The sequence below is a fragment of the Urocitellus parryii genome, chromosome 5 (genome assembly GCF_045843805.1).
Source record: "Urocitellus parryii isolate mUroPar1 chromosome 5, mUroPar1.hap1, whole genome shotgun sequence".
NCBI classification, from domain to species: domain Eukaryota; kingdom Metazoa; phylum Chordata; class Mammalia; order Rodentia; family Sciuridae; genus Urocitellus; species Urocitellus parryii.
The window spans coordinates 57,589,018-57,609,921 of NC_135535.1; the positions used below are offsets into that span (position 1 = coordinate 57,589,018).

General features: G+C 43.4%; 1 protein-coding gene and 1 non-coding gene across 2 annotated transcripts; one reads left to right on the top strand and one right to left on the bottom strand.

Moving 5' to 3' along the window:
• Window positions 1-260: 260 nt before the first annotated feature.
• Window positions 261-20,902, top strand: Avil (advillin). The gene is made up of 19 exons (XM_026398407.2): window positions 261-1,464; window positions 3,029-3,103; window positions 4,232-4,428; window positions 5,843-5,951; window positions 6,044-6,154; window positions 6,546-6,748; window positions 7,191-7,269; window positions 7,617-7,715; window positions 8,445-8,598; window positions 8,689-8,789; window positions 9,555-9,692; window positions 9,787-9,945; window positions 11,205-11,384; window positions 12,381-12,526; window positions 12,666-12,810; window positions 14,182-14,370; window positions 14,984-15,052; window positions 16,986-17,111; window positions 19,454-20,902. Exons 1-19 carry the CDS (start codon window positions 1,399-1,401, stop codon window positions 19,565-19,567), a joined length of 2,460 nt encoding a protein of 819 aa, XP_026254192.2. The 5' UTR covers window positions 261-1,398; the 3' UTR covers window positions 19,568-20,902.
• Trnat-ugu (transfer RNA threonine (anticodon UGU)) lies at window positions 18,141-18,213 on the bottom strand. The gene has a single exon. It is a non-coding gene; the product is annotated as a tRNA-Thr (tRNA).
• Window positions 20,903-20,904: the final 2 nt, after the last annotated feature.

Here is a 20,904-nt window from a genome sequence, read left to right on the forward strand (position 1 = left end):
CAGCAGAGGGTGGGGCAGCATAAGTTATCAAATTAAATCCTCAAACACTGGCTGCTCCGCATCATTGCTCTGCTTTAGTCCTGCTCTAGCAGTACACAAAACAAGTTTGCTCTTAGTTTCTTCTTTTAATTTTGCTTTGCCAAAGTCTGTACTAGATAATGGCACATATTCTTTAAACCTAGCTTCATTCATCAAAGCTGAAGTATCCTTAGACATGTTTTTTGTTGTGGCGACGGGGCATATAGGGGTGTGGGGTGTGTGTGTGAGAGAGAGAGTGAGAGAGAGAGAGCTAGAGCCTCAAAAATGCTAGGCAACTGGTCTAATACTGAGCGACACTCCATCCCTGACATGTTCCTCATAACAAACACAATATGCCTCCAAATAGCAAAAATCCACATAGTCCTTCCTGGATGATTTTTTTTTCCTATGTAAATCCACCAATCTCATCCTTTTTCCTTAGAAACTAATCTAACATTCACTAGTTGTTATGCTGTCAGACTGCAATCTCCTTGAGAGCAGCAACTACCCAGGGAGGCACTTAAATTATTTAAAGCCTCTAAGTGACCTTGGACATGTGCAGGTGCTTAATAACCCAAGCCATGCCTGGACTTCAGAAAACCTGCGACCCACATGGACACATGGACTACTGTTTTCCACTTCCACCTTTTGCTCAGGCCTGAAGGAACTGAAGACCTCAGGGCTGGGGGTGGAAGAACTCTTCCAGAGTTCTAAAAAGGTTGACTTTTAAAGTAGTTTACTTAAAAAAAAAAAAAAGGTAAAAACAGAAAGATGGAAACAAAGAGGTGACTATGAAGAGAACCTTCAAGCAGAGAATCTGGGAAGAATTAAAGAGTAAAAGAAGAAAACCTTGGGGGAAAATTTTTTTTTAAACCAGGTTTTCTTTCCACAAGCCAGTGAATTTCGATAAATTTAGGAAGGGTTGCTGTATGTCAAAATAGCTAAAAGCACAGATTTTGAGATCGATATGGATCTCATTCTAGTATATATCTTTGGGCAAGTCATTTAACCTCTCTAAACCTCAGCTATACTACAAGATGAAGAAAATATGCTCACCTTCTGAGAATTAAATGAGATAATGTATGCAAAGTGACTCAACATAAGACTTAAAATATTCATCACTCTTTAGAAAATAATCATAGCTATTACCAGAGCTCTTAACAAAGGAAGTGGCAGGTGGAAAGCAGGACTTGGGGGTAGGGACTAGGCCAGCCAGGCTCACCACATAATGATGAAATGGTGTGGGGATGCACCACGAGGACGTGGCAGGATAGCTGTTCAAGATTGGGATGTGATTTACAAGAAAAACTGGATTGATGCCCAGTTCAAGGGGTATCACCTCTTGCTCTATGATGTTTCAGTCCTGGGAAGACAAGCACCATGTCTCTGAGCAGCGCCTTCAGGGCTGTGGGCAACAACCCTGGGATCATCACCTGGAGAATAGAGGTGAGCAGGGTGGGAGGCACATCCTACTCCAGATTGCTGGGATCTATTAGCCAACTGCCCAGGTCTGCTACATGACAGCTCTTCAATCCTCCTGATCCTATGGTTTGAGAACAGTGTACATTTTCCCATCCTTGTTCCTTCCCTGATGCTTAAAACAGATAGGTGGCAGGAGGAAAAAATGCTTTTTAGTTCTAGAAAATGGGACTCCAAACAAAAATTAGCTTGTCCTTTATCCAGCCATTTCCTAGGAGTCTGCACTTCCAGTAAATGCTCTGGAAAGATGGGTGGAACTTTCCCAGGAGACTCCTGGTTGCTCCAGTCAGATAAATGGAACATGTCTTCTACAGGGCACTTTAGTTCTACAAAGAGTTGAAGGATGGTGGTGAGGGCACTGCACGGAGGAGGCATTGCTCATCTCTTCTCCCCCTGCGTTTGTACCCCTCTGGGTGACTAAGCTCTGGCCTGGGTCGCTCTGCCTGCCAGATGTGAGGATAACCCTCCCCAAGTCCAGTCAGTTACTACTACATAAAACCCAGAGGTGCCAGTCATGGTGGTGCACACCTGTCATCACAGCTACTTGGGAGGCAGAGGCAGGATAATTACAAATTCAAGGCCAGCCTGAATGACTTACTTAGACCTTGCCTCAAAATAAAATTTTAAGAGGTTTGGGATGTAGGTCAGTGATAGAGTGCTTACTTAACATGTGCAAGGCCCTGGGTTCAATCCCCAGCACCACAAACAAAAATCCAAGAGATGATGTCTCCCTTCACTCTCCTCAATCAGGAAGGAGTGATAGCAAGCCTCTCAGAGTTTGTGAAAGACCCAGACCATTTCCATTGTTTTAAGGCTCCCAGTTTACTTAAAATATAAATTAGTACTAAAATGGAGTTTTAAGAATTATGATATACTTCTTTTTGAGATTTAACAGACACATCTCACATAGAACACAAACATGCCTACAGATTTACCTCACTTGAAGAGACTGAAAATTTACATCAGAGGCTATGTGAATGGCCCTCTGGGGACAAGCAGTGCATGCAGTGACAAATCAAGGCCCCAACCCAGATGTGGGACTCAGCTTGGAGTTCAGCTCCCCAATGGCACTTCCAACTGCCGTTAGCCTCCTCCTCACCTCCACAAAGTTCCAGCACCCTTTCTACATGGCAGGCCTGCTGGCTTTGGGTGATCAGAGAATGGGGCAAGAGTACTGGAGGCATTGGTACAACTGAGAATTTTTGCTTCACAGTCTATATCCAACTCTCCCCTGCAAAGGGCAGCATGTGACTCACAAGGTTCCTCACAGTATGGCGAGATGAGACCAAGCAGGACATGGGGATAACAGGGCCAGGGAAACCAGTACAGGGCCCAACTTCAGACCCAGGGTGATGCAGGTAGAACTCACAGAAGCCAGAGGGGTGACCACATAAATCTTGTGCTGGCCACCTGGCCCTGTAAGGTCATGGAAACATTTCTCCCCTACCACCTGTGTCAAAGAAAAGAGAAAGAGGCTGTGGGTAAGGAAGGAAAAAGGAATGCAGATTATCTATACCCCTTGTCCTTCCAGAAAATGGAGCTGGCACTGGTGCCCCTGAGTGCCCATGGCAACTTCTATGAGGGGGACTGCTACATCATCCTCTCGGTGAGCGCCATACTCCCCATTCCTGTGACCATCTCCCCTGAGAGCCAGTTCCTGGGCTTTGTTGAGAGATCTGCTGGTGAGGGAAGGAAATAGGGTTTCTTGATATCCATCTTACTTCTTCCTCAGTGTTGTGGGAGCAGGCCTCCAGTTTGAGGCCATTGATAGGCCTGGGTTTAAAATTTTACATCCAAAGGCAGGTATGAAACCCTCAGTCTAAACCCACAAGCAGCACTTCTCCCTCCAGAGACCCAGGCCTCATACTAAAGTGGTGAGGCAGAAGGCCAGACATAGAAAAAGGCCTAACTCTTCCCATTCTAATGAAGGACAGAACATCCCACATGAACAGCACAGACAAACAGGTCAGCTGTGCATGATCAGAGGTTAGGTGCAGGGTCACAAGGAGGACCTGCAAGGTAAGTCTGCAATCTGTGTTAGTCAGCTTTGTGTTGTTGTGACCAAAATACCTGATAAAAACAACTTAGAAAAGAAAAAGTTTATAATGGCTCATAGTCCCAGAGGTTTAGTCCATGGTCACCCAAGTCCATTGCTCCAGGCCCAAGGTGAGGAAGAAACAGTGCAGAAGGGCATGGTGGAGGAGTCTGCTCTACTTGTAGTGGCCAGGAAGCTTCGAGAAGAAGGACCTGCAGGAAAAATGATCCCTGGGAGGATGCCTCCCCCTCAGCAACCCACCTCCTCCAGCCACACCCTACCCAGTCAGTCTATTCAAAGTAGGATGGACTGATTAGGTCACAGCTCTCATAATCCAATCATTTCACCTCTGAACATCTCTGCATTAACACAAGAGTTTTGGGGGAACACATACATATCCAAACCATAATAATCCAACTGAGAAAAGATCCCCATTGGTATCCATTTATTTGGGGAGCAAAAAGTTGTCAGTGTTCGCAAATGTGGGGAGGAATTTGGGCTGTCAAAGCTTGGGCCACAATAGCTGGTCTGCAAAAAGGACACGGCAACCCTAGTACACTGCAGGGATAGGGGAGGAATCCTACTCTGCCAAGGGCAGAGCACAAACAACTTTATGCCACATTCTTCCCATGCCAGAGGAGCCAGCAGCAAAGGGGAGGTAAGCTGGCCCCTGACCTGCTCTCTTTGGCTACATCCCAGACCCGGAGATTGGGCAGTCTTCTTTCCCAGAACATCCACTTCTGGATCGGGAAGGACTCCTCCCAGGATGAGCAGAGCTGTGCAGCTATCTACACCACACAGCTGGACGACTACCTGGGAGGCAGCCCTGTGCAGCACCGAGAGGTCCAGTTCCATGAGTCTGACACCTTCCGAGGCTACTTCAAACAGGGCATCGTGTAAGTAGTAATATCAGCACTGAACAAGGACAGAGACAGCCATTAACAGAAGAAACCCATAGGGCCAATTCACATGAAGAAGGTTATCTGAGGGGCTCAGTGGTAGAGAACTTCCCTGGGTTTCTTCCTGAGTACCACAAAAAGAAAAAAAGAAAGAAGTAATCTGAGAAATGCAAAGCAAAACAAAGCTGCCACTGACACTTATTAAATTAGCACAAATTAGAGAGCTGGATGGTGCCAACTGCTGGTGAAGCCACAAGGAAATGGAGCTTCATGCCTGCTGATGGCAGTGTGGACTGACACTGCATTCTGGAAAATAGTCAGTGCCACTAATGCAATTTTTCACTTGGGGGTATACACCTCAAAGAGAGCTTTACATACTCAGGACCATAAAGGCACAGAAACCAGAATGTTGATAGTTGTGTCAGTGGTGGTAGGAAGCTGTGGGCAGATTAACTGGGAGACTGAACATGTGCACCAGAAGCAACAGATTAGATTACATATCTAGCACATGGACACATCTCACAGACATGGTGCTTACAGAACACAGTATGAAATAGACTACTATATAACAGAATCCAACTTCTGTTTTATTTTTTTAAAAAAAAGCACATAAGCAACAGGACACATCTTACTGAAATGAAAATGAAAAGAGATGTTAAACTGGGCTGGGGTTATAGCTCAGTAGCACAGCACTGGCCTAGCATGTGAAAGGCCCTAGTTTCGACCCTCAGCATCACATAAAAATAAATAGATAAAATAAAGGCATTGTGTCCAACTACAACTAAAAAATAAATATTAAAAAAAAAGAATGAAAGAGTGTGGTGGGAGGAAGAAGGGGAATGAGGCAACACAGATAATAGGAAGTACACAGACACTTAACACCAGAGGGGCTTATAAGGCCAATGATGATAATGTTCCATAAACTGAGGAGTTACATTAACTCAAACTTTGTACCTAAAATTAAAAACAAAAAATTCCAATGAAGTTTCCCTCTGTCTGGAACACTATTCCTTGTGTTGTTGGCTCCTTCTAATTGTAATATTCCAGCTCAAATGCCAGTTCTTTTTTTGTGGGGGAGAGGGTTCCAGGGATTCAACTCAGGAGCACTCAACCACTAAGCATGTCCCCAGCTCTATTTTACATTTTATTTAGAGACAGGGTCTGAGTTCTTCAGTACCTTGCCATTGCTGAAGCTGTCAAATGCTAGTTCTTCAGAGACATCTGCCTTGACCTATCAGAAAGTCAGTCACCAAGTCTACTTGTAGGAAAACAGCTACTGCCATCTGTATTTACCTAGTTCATTTGTTGTCATCACTCATCCGGGCAGAGGACGCATCTGTATAATTCACAGCAGTCTTCTCAGAACCTAGGCACAGATGCTCAATAAATAACTGTATGGATGTCCCCTCAGTTATAAAAAGGGAGGTGTGGCCTCTGGGATGAAGCATGTGGAGACCAACACATATGATGTGAAGCGGCTGCTACACGTGAAGGGGAAGAGAAATATCAGGGCCACCGAGGTGAGTCCTGCCTATTGACTACCCTGGGCCCAGGGCTTCCCTACCTAGCACCTAAGAATATCTCCTCAACAACGTTTACCTCTCACCTGCAGGTGGAAATGAGCTGGGACAGTTTTAACCAAGGTGATGTCTTCTTGCTGGACCTTGGAAAGGTCATCATCCAATGGAATGGTCCAGAGAGCAACAGTGGAGAGCGCCTGAAGGTATGGGATGGCCTTTTAGTCTTAGAGCTCTCTCCTCTCAGGCCTGATTATGAGTCTGGGCCCTCTCAGATAATTTTACCCTTTTCCTTCCATGCTATTTGTTCTCTAAGATTCAAAGTGGACCCTGCCTTTTTTTTTTTTTTCCTTGAGACAGGGTCTCACTAAGTTGCTGAGGCTGGATTTAAACTTATGATTCTCCTGCCTCAGCCTCCTGAGCAACTAGGATTACAGGTGTGCCTAGCTGGATCCCTATCTTTGACTAGACTACTCTGAGCAGGACTCCTCGGCATCAGAATAACTCTGTGTCTAGAATTAAGTTTGCTCCCCCTGAGCCTATCAGGCAGAAAGGGGTACCAGATGAGCTGAGTGCTTCCTTGGGCTTCTTTAACAGGCTATGCTTCTGGCAAAGGACATTCGGGACAGGGAGCGAGGGGGCCGTGCTGAAATAGGAGTGATCGAAGGAGACAAGGAGGCAGCCAGCCCAGAGCTGATGAAGGTTCTTCAGGACACCCTTGGTCAACGCTCAATTATCAAGCCTGCAGTCCCTGATGAGATCATAGATCAGCAGCAGAAATCAAATATCATGCTATATCAGTGAGTAGATAAACTCGGCTGCTGGCTAGAGGCTGGGTAGTGGAAGGTGTCCCCTAAAAAGCCAGGCACTCACCTTGGCTCCTTGTTCTGGGTGCAGGCACCTGGTTTTCTCCTCTGTCCTTTTCAAATGCAACAACTCCCATTAAGAGCTCAGAGACTCCCCTCTCAAGGAGGCAGCTATCTTCTGTTCTCGTTAGCAACTCAGTCCTGCTCTCTTAGGGAGACCTTTCCTGTACACCGGTCTATATGTGCTCAGAGATGTGGAAAGAATAAAGTTTGGGAAAAAAGTCTCCTCCAGAAGTCTATATATTCCTGACTGCATCTAAGTCATGTCTATCTTAAGAAGTCAAACTCCACCCAGATACACCCAACTGAAACATCAAATTTACTACAGAATTCTTTATAGAAGAAAAGGTGCAGGCTAACCTCTCCCCTTCTCCAGTGTCTCAGATTCGGTCGGGCAGTTGGTGGTCACAGAGGTAGCAACGAGGCCTCTGGTCCAGGACTTACTGAACCATGATGTAAGTACAGCTTGAAGGGGCTTAGCTCAGGGTAGCCAGACCTGGCTTCAAAAATGAACCTTGGAGCCAGGCATGGTGGCACATGCCTGTAATCCCAGAGACTTGGGAGGCTGAGACAGGAGGATCAGAAGTTCAGGGCCAGCCTCAATGAGGCCCTAAGTGATTTATCAAGACCTTGTCTCTAAATAAAATGTAAAAAGAGGCTGGGGATGTGGTTCAGTGGTTAAATGCCTCTGGATTCAATCACTGGTACAAAAATAAATAAATAAATAAAAAACAGAGCCTAGGCAAAGTCCTTCCTTCTGATCTTGAACAGCAGTAACCACATTTGTTCCTGACTGCTTCAGGACTGCTACATTGTGGACCAAAGTGGAACCAAGATCTACGTGTGGAAAGGAAAAGGAGCCACAAAGGTTGAGAAACAGGCGGCCATGTCTAAAGCCCTGGTAGGAGCTACAGATGTGTGGTAATACATCTACTAATATCATTTCAGATGTGTGCAGAGAGCCATGCTAGGCACTTGCACATATAATATTGAGGTAACATACATGGACTTCAAAGTCAGACAAACCAAGATTCAAATCCAGGTTTTACCTTTTCCTGTTGAATGTTCTGGGGCAAGACACTGAATACTACCAAGCCTCAGTTTCTCCACATCTAACACAGGGGTAATAACTATCTCCTAGGTTGTTGTGAGGGTTAAATACCATATGTAAAACATTCAGAACAGTAGTTGGCACACAGCACCTGCTCCATAATAGGTGACTGTTGTTATTGAAGGAGATATCGCATGTCAAGGTTAATGGTCCTTTCCTCAAGGAGCTTATGATATTCATGCAGACCCAGCAGACAAGATGTACTTACAAAGCAATAAATGAGCAAATGACAGTAATACAAAGTCAGTAGAGCTATATAAGTGCTGAAGGAACACAGCACACAGGGTCTTACAAAAACAGTAATCATCATAATCATGATAGGCCTATGAAGAGATGCTAAGATGTTCCACACAGGCACTTTTTGAGGTAGGCAATTTGGTCCTTAGACAGAAGTTAGAATTTTGACTCCCAGAGAAGAGGGATCCTACCAACTAACTTCAAAGGGGTTAATTACCAGAGAAGCAAAGAGCTCGGTATATTCCCCAACTGACCTGCCTTTGTATTTGGGTGCGTCTACAGGACTTCATCAGAATGAAGGGCTACCCCAGCAGCACTAACGTGGAGACTGTCAATGATGGTGCTGAGTCAGCGATGTTCAAGCAGCTGTTCCAGAAGTGGTCAGTGAAGGACCAGACCACAGGCCTGGGGAAAATGTTCAACATTGGTAAAATTGGTGAGATTGCCCCCAGAGAATCCCGTCACTACTAGACAGCCAGGCATAGGTGCTCCTCACTCACCACTCTTCCCAACTCTTCCTATGCAGCTAAAGTTTCCCAGGACAAGTTTGATGTGACTCTGCTACACACAAAGCCAGAGGTAGCTGCCCAGGAAAGAATGGTGGATGATGGCAGTGGGAAAGTTGAGGTGAGCCCAGTGAGGGCAACACTGGTCCTCTTGCCTGCTGTAGAGGAGGCAGGTGATTCTGTCTGCTCTCCTTTCCCTTTCCCCTCTGGTTCCTCAGTATTCTATAAGAGGCTTGCAAGTTGACAGTTTCCCCACAATGCTTCAGGGAAGTGAAAGACACATCCCCAAATCTGCTACCAGTAACTCACCTGACAGATATATTCAAATCAATGCTTGCCTAGCCTACAAAAACCCAGCTGGACAGGATACACCCAATAAAGATAACTTAGTTTTTTGTTTGTGGTTCAGGGAATTTTTTTCTTATTTTTTTTTTTTAACTGGGAATTGGACCTAGGGTTAATTTACCACTGAGCTATACCCCAGTCCTTTTTATTTTGAGACAGGGTCTTGCTAAGTGGCTGAGGCTGGCCTCAAACTTGCAATTTTCCTGCCTCAGCCTCCTGAGTCACTGGAATTATAGGTGTGTACCACCATACCTGGCCGATGCTGGGGATTGAACCCTAAGGCTTCACACATGTAAGGCAAGCACTCTACCACTGAGCACACACCTCTAGCCCCATGACCTAGTTCTCAGGATTCAAATCATGCATATGTGACAAGCCCTCACCACTGGCAGAGAAGAACCAGAGAGGAAAGGGGTACATGGAGTGAATGTTAGCACCTCACCCACCTGGTACTCCACTAAGCATGGCCCAGTTCCCTTTGGGTAATGCTCTCTGAACAGGACACCTATCTCTAAGGAACTGTGTTTCCTTCTGTTCACAGGTCTGGAGAATTGAAAACCTGGAGCTGGTCCCTGTGGAACATCAGTGGCACGGCTTCTTCTATGGAGGAGACTGCTATCTGGTTCTTTATACATATGAGGTGAACGGGAAGCCAAATTACATCTTATACATCTGGCAGGTACAGGCTCTCAGCTTTGGATCCAGATGTGCTTCCTCTGGCCACTGGGCTGGGGCAGGAAGCAGGGCCCATGGCTCCCCTCTCACTGCTGCAGGGCCGCCACGCCTCACAGGATGAGCTGGCAGCCTCAGCATACCAGGCAGTGCAGCTGGATCAGCAGTTGGACGGGGCTCCCGTGCAGGTTCGTGTCAGCATGGGGAAGGAGCCACGCCACTTCATGGCCATCTTCAAAGGGAAGCTGGTTATCTATGAGGTGAGGGGCTGTTTTAGTCAGGTTTTTCACTGCTGTGATTAAAAGACCTGACCAGCACAATTGTAGAGGAGGAAAAGTTTATTTAAGAGCTCCTAGTTTCAGAGGTCTCCATCCATAGACAGCCGGCTCCATTCCTAGAAGCTCGAGATGAGGCTGAACATCACAGCGGAAGAGTGTGGCAGAGGGAAGCGACTCACATGATGATTAGGAAGCAGACAGAGAGACTCCACTCTCCAGATACAAAATATATACCCCAAAGCTACGCACCCAATGCCCCACCTCCTCCAGCCACACCCCACCTGCCTCCAGTTACCACTCAGTTAATCCCTATCAGGGGATTAATTTACTGATTGGGTTAAGACTCTTACAATCCAATCATTTCTCCTCTGAATCTTCTTGCTTTTCTCACACTTGAGCTTTTGGGGAACACCTCACATCCAAACCATAACAGAAGCTTGACTAAAGCACTACCAGGCCACATTCTAGATATCACATCTGTCTGGGGTCAAGTCCTAGTCTTGTTATTTATCAGCCAGGTTTCTAAATCTCAGTTTCCTTATCTGCACCATGGAATAATAATACCTACTTCATTACTACTTCATAGAGTTAAGAGTTATCATGAGAATCAGGATCAGCAAAGTATTAGTAAGGCCCGAATCACAGAGCCTGGTACAAAATACAACTCCTCTTCTTCTCCTTCTCCCCTCCTCCTCTTTTTTTTTTTTTTTTTTTTTTTTTTTTGTGTGTGTGTGTATGGTACTGGGGATTGAACCAAGGGCTCTCAACAACTGAGCTGCATCCCCTACCCCTTTTTATTTTATTTTTGTCAGTATTGGGGATTGAGCCCAAGTACTATACCACTGAGCTACATCTTCAGCCCTTTTATTTTTTATTTTGAGACAGGGTCTCACTAACCACAACCAGTGACAAAGCCTTATTCTTTTATTTTTTTTAACATTTATTTACACCTTTATTTTATTTATTCATTTTTATGTGGTGCCAAGGATCAAACTCAATGCCTCACACATGCAAGGCAAGTGCTCTACCACTGAGCCACAACCACAGCCCCCAAAGCCTTATGCTTTATAAAAAAAACAATGAAAGCTAATATTATTGTGCCACAGCCCCAGCTCACCCTAACCCTTTCCTATTAGTCTAGAAGCTCTAGAAAGACAAAGATAGCATCAAATACATCCACATTTCCCACAACAGCCAGCCTAATGCAAGATTCCGGACTTTCCTTTTCCTCTTTGCTCTAGGGTGGGACTTCCAGGAAAGGAAATACCGAGCCTGACCCTCCAGTAAGACTCTTCCAGATTCGAGGAAATGACAAATCTAACACCAAAGCAGTGGAGGTTCCAGCCTTCGCCTCCTCCTTAAACTCTAATGATGTCTTTCTGCTAAAGACCCAGGCAGAGCACTACCTATGGTATGGCAAGGTAGGATGGCTGGGCCCAGTGGTCAGGCCAGTCCCTTGGAGCCCAGCCTTGTTGTGGCCTTGATCCTAGGTCAGCAAGGTCAAAGGAACTAAAAAGTCGACTGGTGTGGTGCTCAAAAGGGGGATCCTTTTCCCTAAAGAAACTTCAGAGGAAGCACCAACATTCCCCATAGTCAGGCCTTCACCAGAAAATCACAGATAGCCCGACTTACATCCAAGAGATATTCCATAAACAACTACAAACATGATGAAGACTAGATAAGTCAATCTTCCCACACGAGTTTGCTGACCTATAACAGGAAAGATGCTAACAGAACAACAACAAAAAAATGATGTTGTCATAATTCATATTGCATTAGTTCCTTAAAAAGCACTGAAATTGGGGCTGGGGATATAGTCTAGGTAGAGTGCTTGCCTAGTATGCATAAAACCCTGCGTTTGATTCCCAGCTCCACCAGAAAAAAAAAAACAAAACTGTAATTGTTTTACACAGAAATGAAGTTGGGTATGGTGGCAAGCATCTGTAATCCCAGCTGTCATGGCTACTTGGGAGGCCATGGCAGAAGCATCACAGAGGAAGTGGAAGTTGGAAATCAATCTGGGTAACTTAAGGATACCCTGTCTAAAAAAAAAAAAAAAAAAAAAAGGCTGGGGCTATGGCTCAGTGATAAAGTATCCTTGGGTTCAATCCCTAGAACCAAAAAAAAAAAAAAAAAAAAAGTAGATGCTAAAAATTCCAGCTGAAGCTGAAATAAAGGTGACTGTTATTCTTGTCTATATCCACTGCAGGTTTCAGAGTGCAGCCCTATTCTTTGCCCGCACATTCTGTCTTCCTTCTTCTATTCCCACCACTAGAACAAACCTATCTTCCCTTATCCTGAGGCACTGTGTCTTGGCATCTAATCCTGATTACACCAAGTTAGTCTTGAAACTTCTTTGTCCACATCAATGTGTCCACATGTGACTAACATCTGTGCCTTCCTTGCCCGACTCTCAGGGATCTAGTGGAGATGAGCGGGCAATGGCTAAAGAGCTGGCCAGTCTTCTCTGTGATGGCACTGAGGAAACTGTGGCAGAAGGCCAGGAATCAGCTGAGTTCTGGGACCTACTGGGAGGTAAAACTCCCTATGCCAATGACAAAAGGTATGGGAATACAGTATTCTCCTCTTCTTGGCTCCCCCTGCCTCCAAGCTTGTGAACTGCACAAACTCTTAAGATCTCTTTCAGATTTAAAAACATGATTTCTATGTACATCAGTGCCTCTAAATGGACTGTGTTGTAGACTACAGCAGGAAACCCTAGATGTCCAAGCCCGTCTCTTTGAATGCTCTAATAAGACTGGCCGGTTCATTATCACTGAAATCACAGACTTCACCCAGGATGACCTGAACCCAGGTGATGTGATGCTTCTGGATACCTGGGATCAGGTAAGACACAGCTACAGAACTATGAACAAATAACAAGGATGCCCGCAGTTTAGGTTATTTTTGTATATGTCGACACTCAGAATAGGCCCTGGATAACCCTGTATCATCCCCAAGTCAACATGTGTTAGTAGAAACCAAAGAAAGAGCCTGCTTTTTGCCATGGTCACAAAGTACAGAAAGATGGTTAAAACCACCTTGGAAATTTTCCCACCTTGCTTTGGGAAAATCTGGTCATCACATCATCCTGCCCTTCTTTAATCTTAGGATCAATAGCAACAGATTCCAAATCCAGATAATGTGGACCTTTTAGGGAACCAAAGGGTATGGATGGGTATTTTCAAGGCAACCCCTCCTCCACATACCATGTTCTTCCGTTCAGCTCAGCAAACACTTTGAGCACCTCTTCCATGCCTAGTCATTGTACCAGGTGGGTGTCATCAAGATAAAGGGCTCCACTCTCAGAGTTTACAAGCTGGTGGGAGGAGCCAGAGAAATATCATTGAGCCATGATGAGGAGCCACAGGAACACAAATTAAGGGCACTAAATACAGTTTAAGGGTTGCTAAGAAGACTTCCTAGAAGAGATGACTCTCAGGATGAAACTCAACGGATGAGCAGGCAAAGGATGGAGAAGCCTTGTGGGAAAAGAAAATTGCACATGTAAAAGCAAGACATGAAATATTATCAGAACATAAGCTAGAGTTAAGGACCACCTTAGAAATGAAGCTAAAAAAGTAGGTATGGGCCTGACCTACCATGTCAAGAAGTTTATCCTGAAGTTTAAGCAGGTAAGTGACATAGTCAAATTATACTTTAGAGAGCTCACTCCTGTAAGTTCCAGTTAGAAGTAGATGAGGGTCAAGTAAGAACTGCTGTGGGCCTGCAGAGGGCAATGGAGTAGGGATAGAGGAATGACAAATTTGACAAGGGCAGAGGAAATCTAGTTGACCTGCACTGGTGACTCACTGGATATGGAGGGTTATGGACATGCCTCCCAGAATTCTGCCCTAGATGAATGGATGAATACCATTTACTTAGAGTGGAGATACACATTTAGAAAAGAGGAACTATATTTTAGGAGGGTTTTATTTGAGATAGTTGGAGACGGCCAAGAGGAGAAGTTTTGCAAGTTAGATTTAGGAAGCTGAGGTTCAGAGAGAGCTCAGATTTGGCGATGTAGATTTGGGAGATACACATAGCAATTAAAACCAAAAATATCAAGCTGATACTGGGAAAACCTTTCTCTCTGCTGAACAAATCAGGCTGAGACATTTTCTGAGGCTGTAAATTACTGAGGGGGATAGATATATGATCTAGTACTTAGTCCTTGGTCTGACCTCATTAACAAATATTAAATCTGTACCACAACAGGTGTTCTTGTGGATTGGAGCTGAGGCCAATGCCATAGAGAAGGAGAGGGCCCTTGCTACTGCCCAGGAGTACCTGCACACTCACCCCAGTGGCCGAGACATCCATACACCCATCCTGATCATCAAACAGGGTTCTGAGCCTCCCACCTTCACAGGCTGGTTCCTGGCCTGGGACCCTCACATTTGGAGCGTAAGAACAGAGATTGGGGAAGTTATTTTGTTCTTACAGTTAGAGAGCTCAGAAATAAGAGGAGATGGGGTGTACAGATTTAGGGGCCAAGTAAAACCAAGGACCTTATTTCTCCCATTCCCACTCCAATCCCTGCTTTTTACTTTTCTTCTCTTCCCCTTCACCACCAAAGCAGTAAGTTCGTTAGAGCATTCACAGCTTGACGCGGCAGTAGGCACTGTGAAGTAATACAGTTTATAAAGTGTATTTACACACATCAACTTTCTGATCTTTATAAACTATTCTGATAGAGCAGATATTGTGTTTCCTATGTTACAGATGAAGGCACTCAGAGGACAAGTTCAAAGTCATAGTCAATAAGAAGAAGTCAGGCTTACTAACTCATTCAACTGCTCTTTCTTAAATCTTACGGGGGGGCATTGAAGGAATACTTTCAAAGAATGTAAATTAAAGAATCTTTGTAGCCTGCACAGATCCAAACCAAAATTTTTGGTCTTACTTATGTATTATCTGATTCTCCAGACTTTTTGCTTTTCCTGAAGGTACAGACCAGGCCTAAGATGTTTCTCCCCTATCAGCAATATCTCTTCCTGTGTTTTCTCTCTCTTCTCAGGCTGGAAAATCATATGAACAGTTAAAGGAGGAGCTGGGAGATGCTGCTACTATCATGCAAATCACTTCTGTGAGTTGGGTTTGCTCTTGGAAAAGCCCCAGAGCCAAAGAAAAAAGCAAATGCTAGTGGTCAAAGCTCTACCATGTCTTTCTTAGTATTGCCCTAGTTGTCTATCCTTGAGGAAGAAGAGTGTTTTGTTTTGTTTCAATGGTGGGGTTTGGACTCAGGGCTTGATACATGCCAGGCAAGTGTTCTACCAGGAGCAACCCCAAGATATTTATTTATTTATGCAGTACTGGGGATTGAACCTAGGGATACTTCACCACTGAGCTAAATACCCAGTCCTTTTCATTTTTTAAATTTTGAGACAGAGTCTTACTGAGTTGTTAAGGTTGGCCTTGAACTTGCAATCCTCCTACCTCAAGCCTCCTAAATTGCTTGGGATTACAGGCCTTTGCCTCTGAGCCTGGCTCCAAGATTTTTTCAGTTGACTGAAAAACAGATCTCAGACCTAAGTTCCTTATCTTTCTGCCTTCCAGAACTTTGAATAGACTTGCTATTTTAAAAAGAACAATAAAAAAATAAAACTAATTTTATTTTATTATTTGCCTTTCTGCCATTTAGGAGAGATTAAAGTTATTGGCAGTTTTGGTGAATAAATTTCTCATTCAAATTATATTTTTAGGGGCTGGGGATGTGGCTCAAGCAGTAGCGCGCTCGCCTAGCGTGTGTGCGGCCTGGGTTCGATCCTCAGCACCACATACAAACGAAGATGTTGTGTCCACAGAGAACTAAGAAAAAATAAATAAATATTAAAATTCTCAAAAAAAAAACCAAAACAAAAAAAAAACAAATTATATTTTTATCAGTTTCTGACAGTTAAGCCCACAGAATCGCAGGTTATTTACCACTGTTTTAACAGATAAAAGAAGTGGAGCCTCTAGTCAGGAATCCAACAGCTCTTTAATATCAGGATGATTGGTTGGGCAAGTAGATGTGCACCTATAATCCAAGGAAGTCGGGAGGCTAAGGCAGGAAGATCAAAAGTTCAAGGCCAGCCTTGGCAATTTAGTAAGACCATGTCTCAAAGTAAAAAATAAAAACAACTGAGAGGAAAATAATGAAAGAAAAAAAAGAAAACTGGGGATGCAGCTCAAGGGTAATGTGCCCTTAGGTTCAATTCCCCAGTACAACACACACACCTACACACACAAAATTAGGACAAGTGTTGTATAGTACCAGGAGTTCAAATCATCTGGCAATGTTCTTTGTGCTCTACAAAGTCAAATTCCAAAGATAATGGTTATGTAGAGTCTTTTAAATTGTTTTTAAGAAAAATAAGACTTCCATCTGAAGGCATTTAAGCCAGGCGCACTGAAGCAAGCCTGTAATTCCAGAAGCTTAGGAAGCTGAGACTAGAGCATCACAAGTTTGAGGCCAGCCTCAGCAACTTATCAAGGCTCTATGCAACTTAGTGAGTCCCTATCTAAAAATAAAAAATAAAAAGGACTAGGGATGTGGCTCAGTGATTAAGTCCCCTGGGTTCAATTCCCAGTACAAAAAAAAAAAAAAAATACTGGAAATGTAGGACCTAAATAAAAGAGTCAAGGAAAGGTATGTTACCATAATATTTAAAAGAGCCTTCGGGACGGAGTTTTAAATCAGTGGTAAAGTATTTGCCTAGCATGCACTAGGTAGGATCTCCAATACCTAAAAATAATAATAAATAATAATAAAAGAGACCTAAAATACAGCATGTATTCCAAACTGGCTATGAGGACTCACCTTAGGCCTAGTGAATCAACTTTCCCAAGAAGAATCCAAACTCTGAATATTTTTGATTCCCAGATGACTTTGACATGCAGCCAAGTTTGAGAACAAAGATGACTATGAAGGATGAAGTGGTATAAAACAAAATGTTAAATATTATATACATGCAAAACTGTGATTGCCAGACACTGCACTGAATAGTCTTTTCCCATGTCTATACTTTTATACCTAGGACATGAAAAATGCAACCCTTTCCCTGAATTCTGCTGGCAGTGAGCCAAAATATTACCCTTTAGAAGTTCTATTGAAAAATCAGAATCAGGAGCTTCCTGAGGATGTGAACCCTGCCAAAAAGGAGGTGAGTGGCTAAAGGAACTAGGATAAGTGGAGCTGTCAGTAAAGCACCCATCTCAGTAAATGGCCTAGGACATTGTGCATATTGTAGGCACTCAGTGGACACTGGAGCTACCCAGTGGCTCAAACCAAGAGCTCCTTCTTGATTGTTTTTCTCACCTCTCACATGAATCCATCAGTTAGCCTCTGTTACTCCTCTCCATCTATCTGCCACTGATTTAATCTAGCCATCATGTACTACTGTAATCCAAATGATTTCTACCTCATCCCTATAATTTGTTCTCCACATGGCCATTATAATAGCCAAAGGGATCTTTTTTGCAATATTGAGAATTAAACCCAGGGCATCACGCATGCTAGGTGAGTGTTTTACCACTGAGCAATATCCCTGGTAGTTTTTTTAATTTTATTTTTGAGACAAAGCCTTGCTAAATTGCCCAGGCTGGCTTGGAACTTGTCATCCTTCTGCCTTAGCCTCCTGGGTAGTTGGGATTACAGGAGTGAACCACCACACCTGGCTATTAAAGGGACCTTTTAAAGCAGATGCCTACTGTCCTGTTTGAAACAGCTCAAATAGCTCCTCACTGAAGGTCTACATAATCCGGGCTCCATCACCCTCTGGGATTTTCATCACTACCCTCTTATTACCCTTAAACATGCTCATCCCAGCCTTGGAGACTTTACACTTCCTAGTGCTCCTGCCTAAACAAATGTTCTCTCAGACAGTCACAAAGCCAGCTCCTTCCCACTGTATAAGTCTCAGCTCAAACATCACCACCCCAGGAAAGCCTTCCTTAACCACCCCATCAAACACTGCTTCCTTCATCCCCTCCAGTCCCCTTAAATTTGTTCATTGTCTATATCCCCCACTAGTAATATCCTTAGGAGGAAGGACCTTCTCTGTCCTGTTTGCCATCATATTTTCATTGTTTTGTGTAGTTCTGGTACAGGGGATTGAACACAGGGTTGTTTAACCACTGAGACACATCCTTAGCCTTTTTTTTAAAATACATTTATTTATTTATTTATTTATATGTGGTGCTGAGGATTGAACCCAGAACCTCATGCATACAAGGCAAGCGCTCTACCACTGAGCCACAACCCCAGCCCACAGCCTTTTTTAATATTTTATTTTGAGACAGGATCTCATTGAGTTGCTTAGAGCCTCGCTAAGTTTCTGAGACTGGCTTTGAACTTGTGATCCTCCTGTCTCAGCCTCCTGAGCCACTAGGATTACAAGTGTACATCACCATGCCCAGTCATATTCCCATCTTTTCAACTCCTAAAAAGATGCCTATGAGATAGGATAAGTTTTTGATGAATGAATTAACATGTTCATGTTGAATTAATTAAATTCCCCTTGGAAGAGTTGATTTGGGAAAGGGCTTTGGATTTATTACAATGTCCTAACTAAGTCTTAAGTATCTGGACTACAACATTTTTGAAAGTAGAGGCCGCATATTAATAAGCTTTACTTGGATACAAAATAATCATTACATCAATAAATAAATGTTATGAGAACTATAGGGTCTCAGTGAGATCCACTTGAAATATTCTGGGAGTCTGAGGATGTAGCTTATCGGTAGAGCACATGCTTAGCATGCATCAGGCCCTGGGTTCAATCCCCAGCACCAAAAAACAAAGTTGATTAAGTCTGGGCCTAGTGGTGCACTACTGTAATCCCAGGGACTTGGAAGGCTTAGGCAGGAAGATCACCAGGATGAAGGCCAGCCTAAGCCACTTAATAAGACCCTATCTCAAAAATATACCTGAGGCTATAGCTCAATGGTAAAACACTCTTGGGTTCAATCCCTAGTAAGCCCTCCCTCCCAAAAAAGGGTAGTTAAGGACATTAGTATAAGGAAAAGCACCAGTTTAGTTGTCCATTCCTCCAAAATCTAATCTCTATAATTTATCCATTTTTTAAAAATATTTATTTTGTAGTTTTCGGTGGACACAATATCTTTATTTTATTTTTATGTGGTGCTGAGGATCGAACCCAGCGCCCCGTGCATGCCAGGCGAGCGCATTACCGCTTGAGCCACATCCCCAGCCCCTATAATTTATCCATTTTATATAATCCATTTACTGTCTTTCAGGAAAGAAACTGGGATCATGAGAGCAGGGAATCCAGTCAGTTTCTTCCACAGGCACACTTGGGGATCCACTACCTGAAGAACAATTTGGCCTTGAATAATTTTAGTATAGCCTTCCTAACAATTCATTCTACTTCCCCCTCCAAGGAATCTACATAGGTCTCCCTCTTGCCCCTACTCTCCCCACCTCTGTTAGCACCAATAGGTACCATATCTTCCTACTAATCAGAAACTTTGTTTTCTCTCTTAGAATTACCTCTCTGAACAGGACTTTGTGTCTCTCTTTGGCATTACAAGAGGGCAATTTACTGCTCTGCCTGGCTGGAAACAGCTCCAACTGAAGAAAGAAAAGGGGCTTTTCTAAAGCAAGAAGACCTATTAGAAGAACACAGAAGACAGCAGATAGTGCCAATATTGGGAAAGAATTTACCTACCAACTTTTGCCTGCTACTGATTTAGACACATTTATAGAATCTGAAAATCACAGCATGTTCTCCATTTTTTTCTCATTTATCTCTTGTTTATTATATATCTAAAACATTGACTTTTTGGTTTTTGTGGTCTTCTGGCTAAAGCCTTAGCAGAAAATACTAAAACTGATGAATTTAGAGAAGCCAAGAGAAAGAGAATCAAAAACTAATCTTAGGGGCTGGAGATGTGGCTCAGCGGTAGCACGCTCGCCTGGCATGCGTGCGGCCCAGGTTCGATCCTCAGCACCACATACAAAGATGTTGTGTCTGCCAATAACTAAAAAATAAAATATTAAAAAAAAAACTAATCTTAAAATATATAACACCATGCAAAGCCCTACGTTTGCTTTAAATTTTAAGATCAGTACTTCTGAAGTCTACTCAACCCACAAAGCATTGAAGTTATTTGCACATATATCTCAGGGTCAAAATCCAAAGGCTCAGATCCATTACATGCCACAGCATTTTTAACTTTTCAAATAAAATTAATCTGTATAAGCAAATGGAGTTCTTTTCTGTATTTGGGTGCTTGTTATGATAATTTTATATTATGTTGGGAAAATGTTTTAGTACTGGAAAAGCAAAGAGACAGTGTTGATTGAACTCTCTCAACAACTGGACCACTGTAATACCTGTCATTAGTACAAGAATGTCAAAATCTGACTTGCATGCAGATGTGTAACACACACTGTAATCCCAGTAACTAAGGAGGTTTGAGGATCACAACTTTGAGGCCAATTTAGGAAGACCATGTCTCAAAATATAATAATTTTTTAAAAGAGCTGGGATGTAGCTCAGTGGCAGAGTGCTTGCCTAGCATGTGTAAGGCCCTGTGTTTAATCCCCATTACCACATACAAAAAAAATATTAACAATTAAAATAAAAAAATAAGCCAGGTGTGGTGGCACACGCCTGTAATCCCAGTGGCTTGGGAGACTGAGGCAGGAGGATAGAGAGTTCAAAGTTACTAAGTAACTCAGTAGACACTGTCTCTAAATAAAATACAAAAAAATAGGGCTGGGGATGTGGCTCACTGGTCAAGTGCCTTGAATTCAATCCCAATACCCCCCAAAATAAAATAATAAACAGCTAAACCCAGCAGGGAGTGGTGGTACACGCCTGTGATCCCAGTGGTTCAGAAGATGGATCACAAATTTAAGGCCAGCCTCAGCAATTTAGCAAGGCTTTAAGCAACTCAGACCTTGTCTCAAAATTAAAAAATAAAAAGGGC

What these genes read in the sequence shown, in the direction of transcription:
- Avil (XM_026398407.2), top strand. Translation starts at nt 1,399, where the DNA reads ATGTCTCTGAGCAGCGCCTTCAGGGCTGTGGGCAACAACCCTGGGATC. An exon ending in ACAGTGGAGAGCGCCTGAAG is followed by an intron (nt 6,155 to 6,545) that starts GTATGGGATGGC and finishes CTTCTTTAACAG; the next exon opens with GCTATGCTTCTGGCAAAGGA. An exon ending in ACATCTTATACATCTGGCAG is followed by an intron (nt 9,693 to 9,786) that starts GTACAGGCTCTC and finishes TCACTGCTGCAG; the next exon opens with GGCCGCCACGCCTCACAGGA.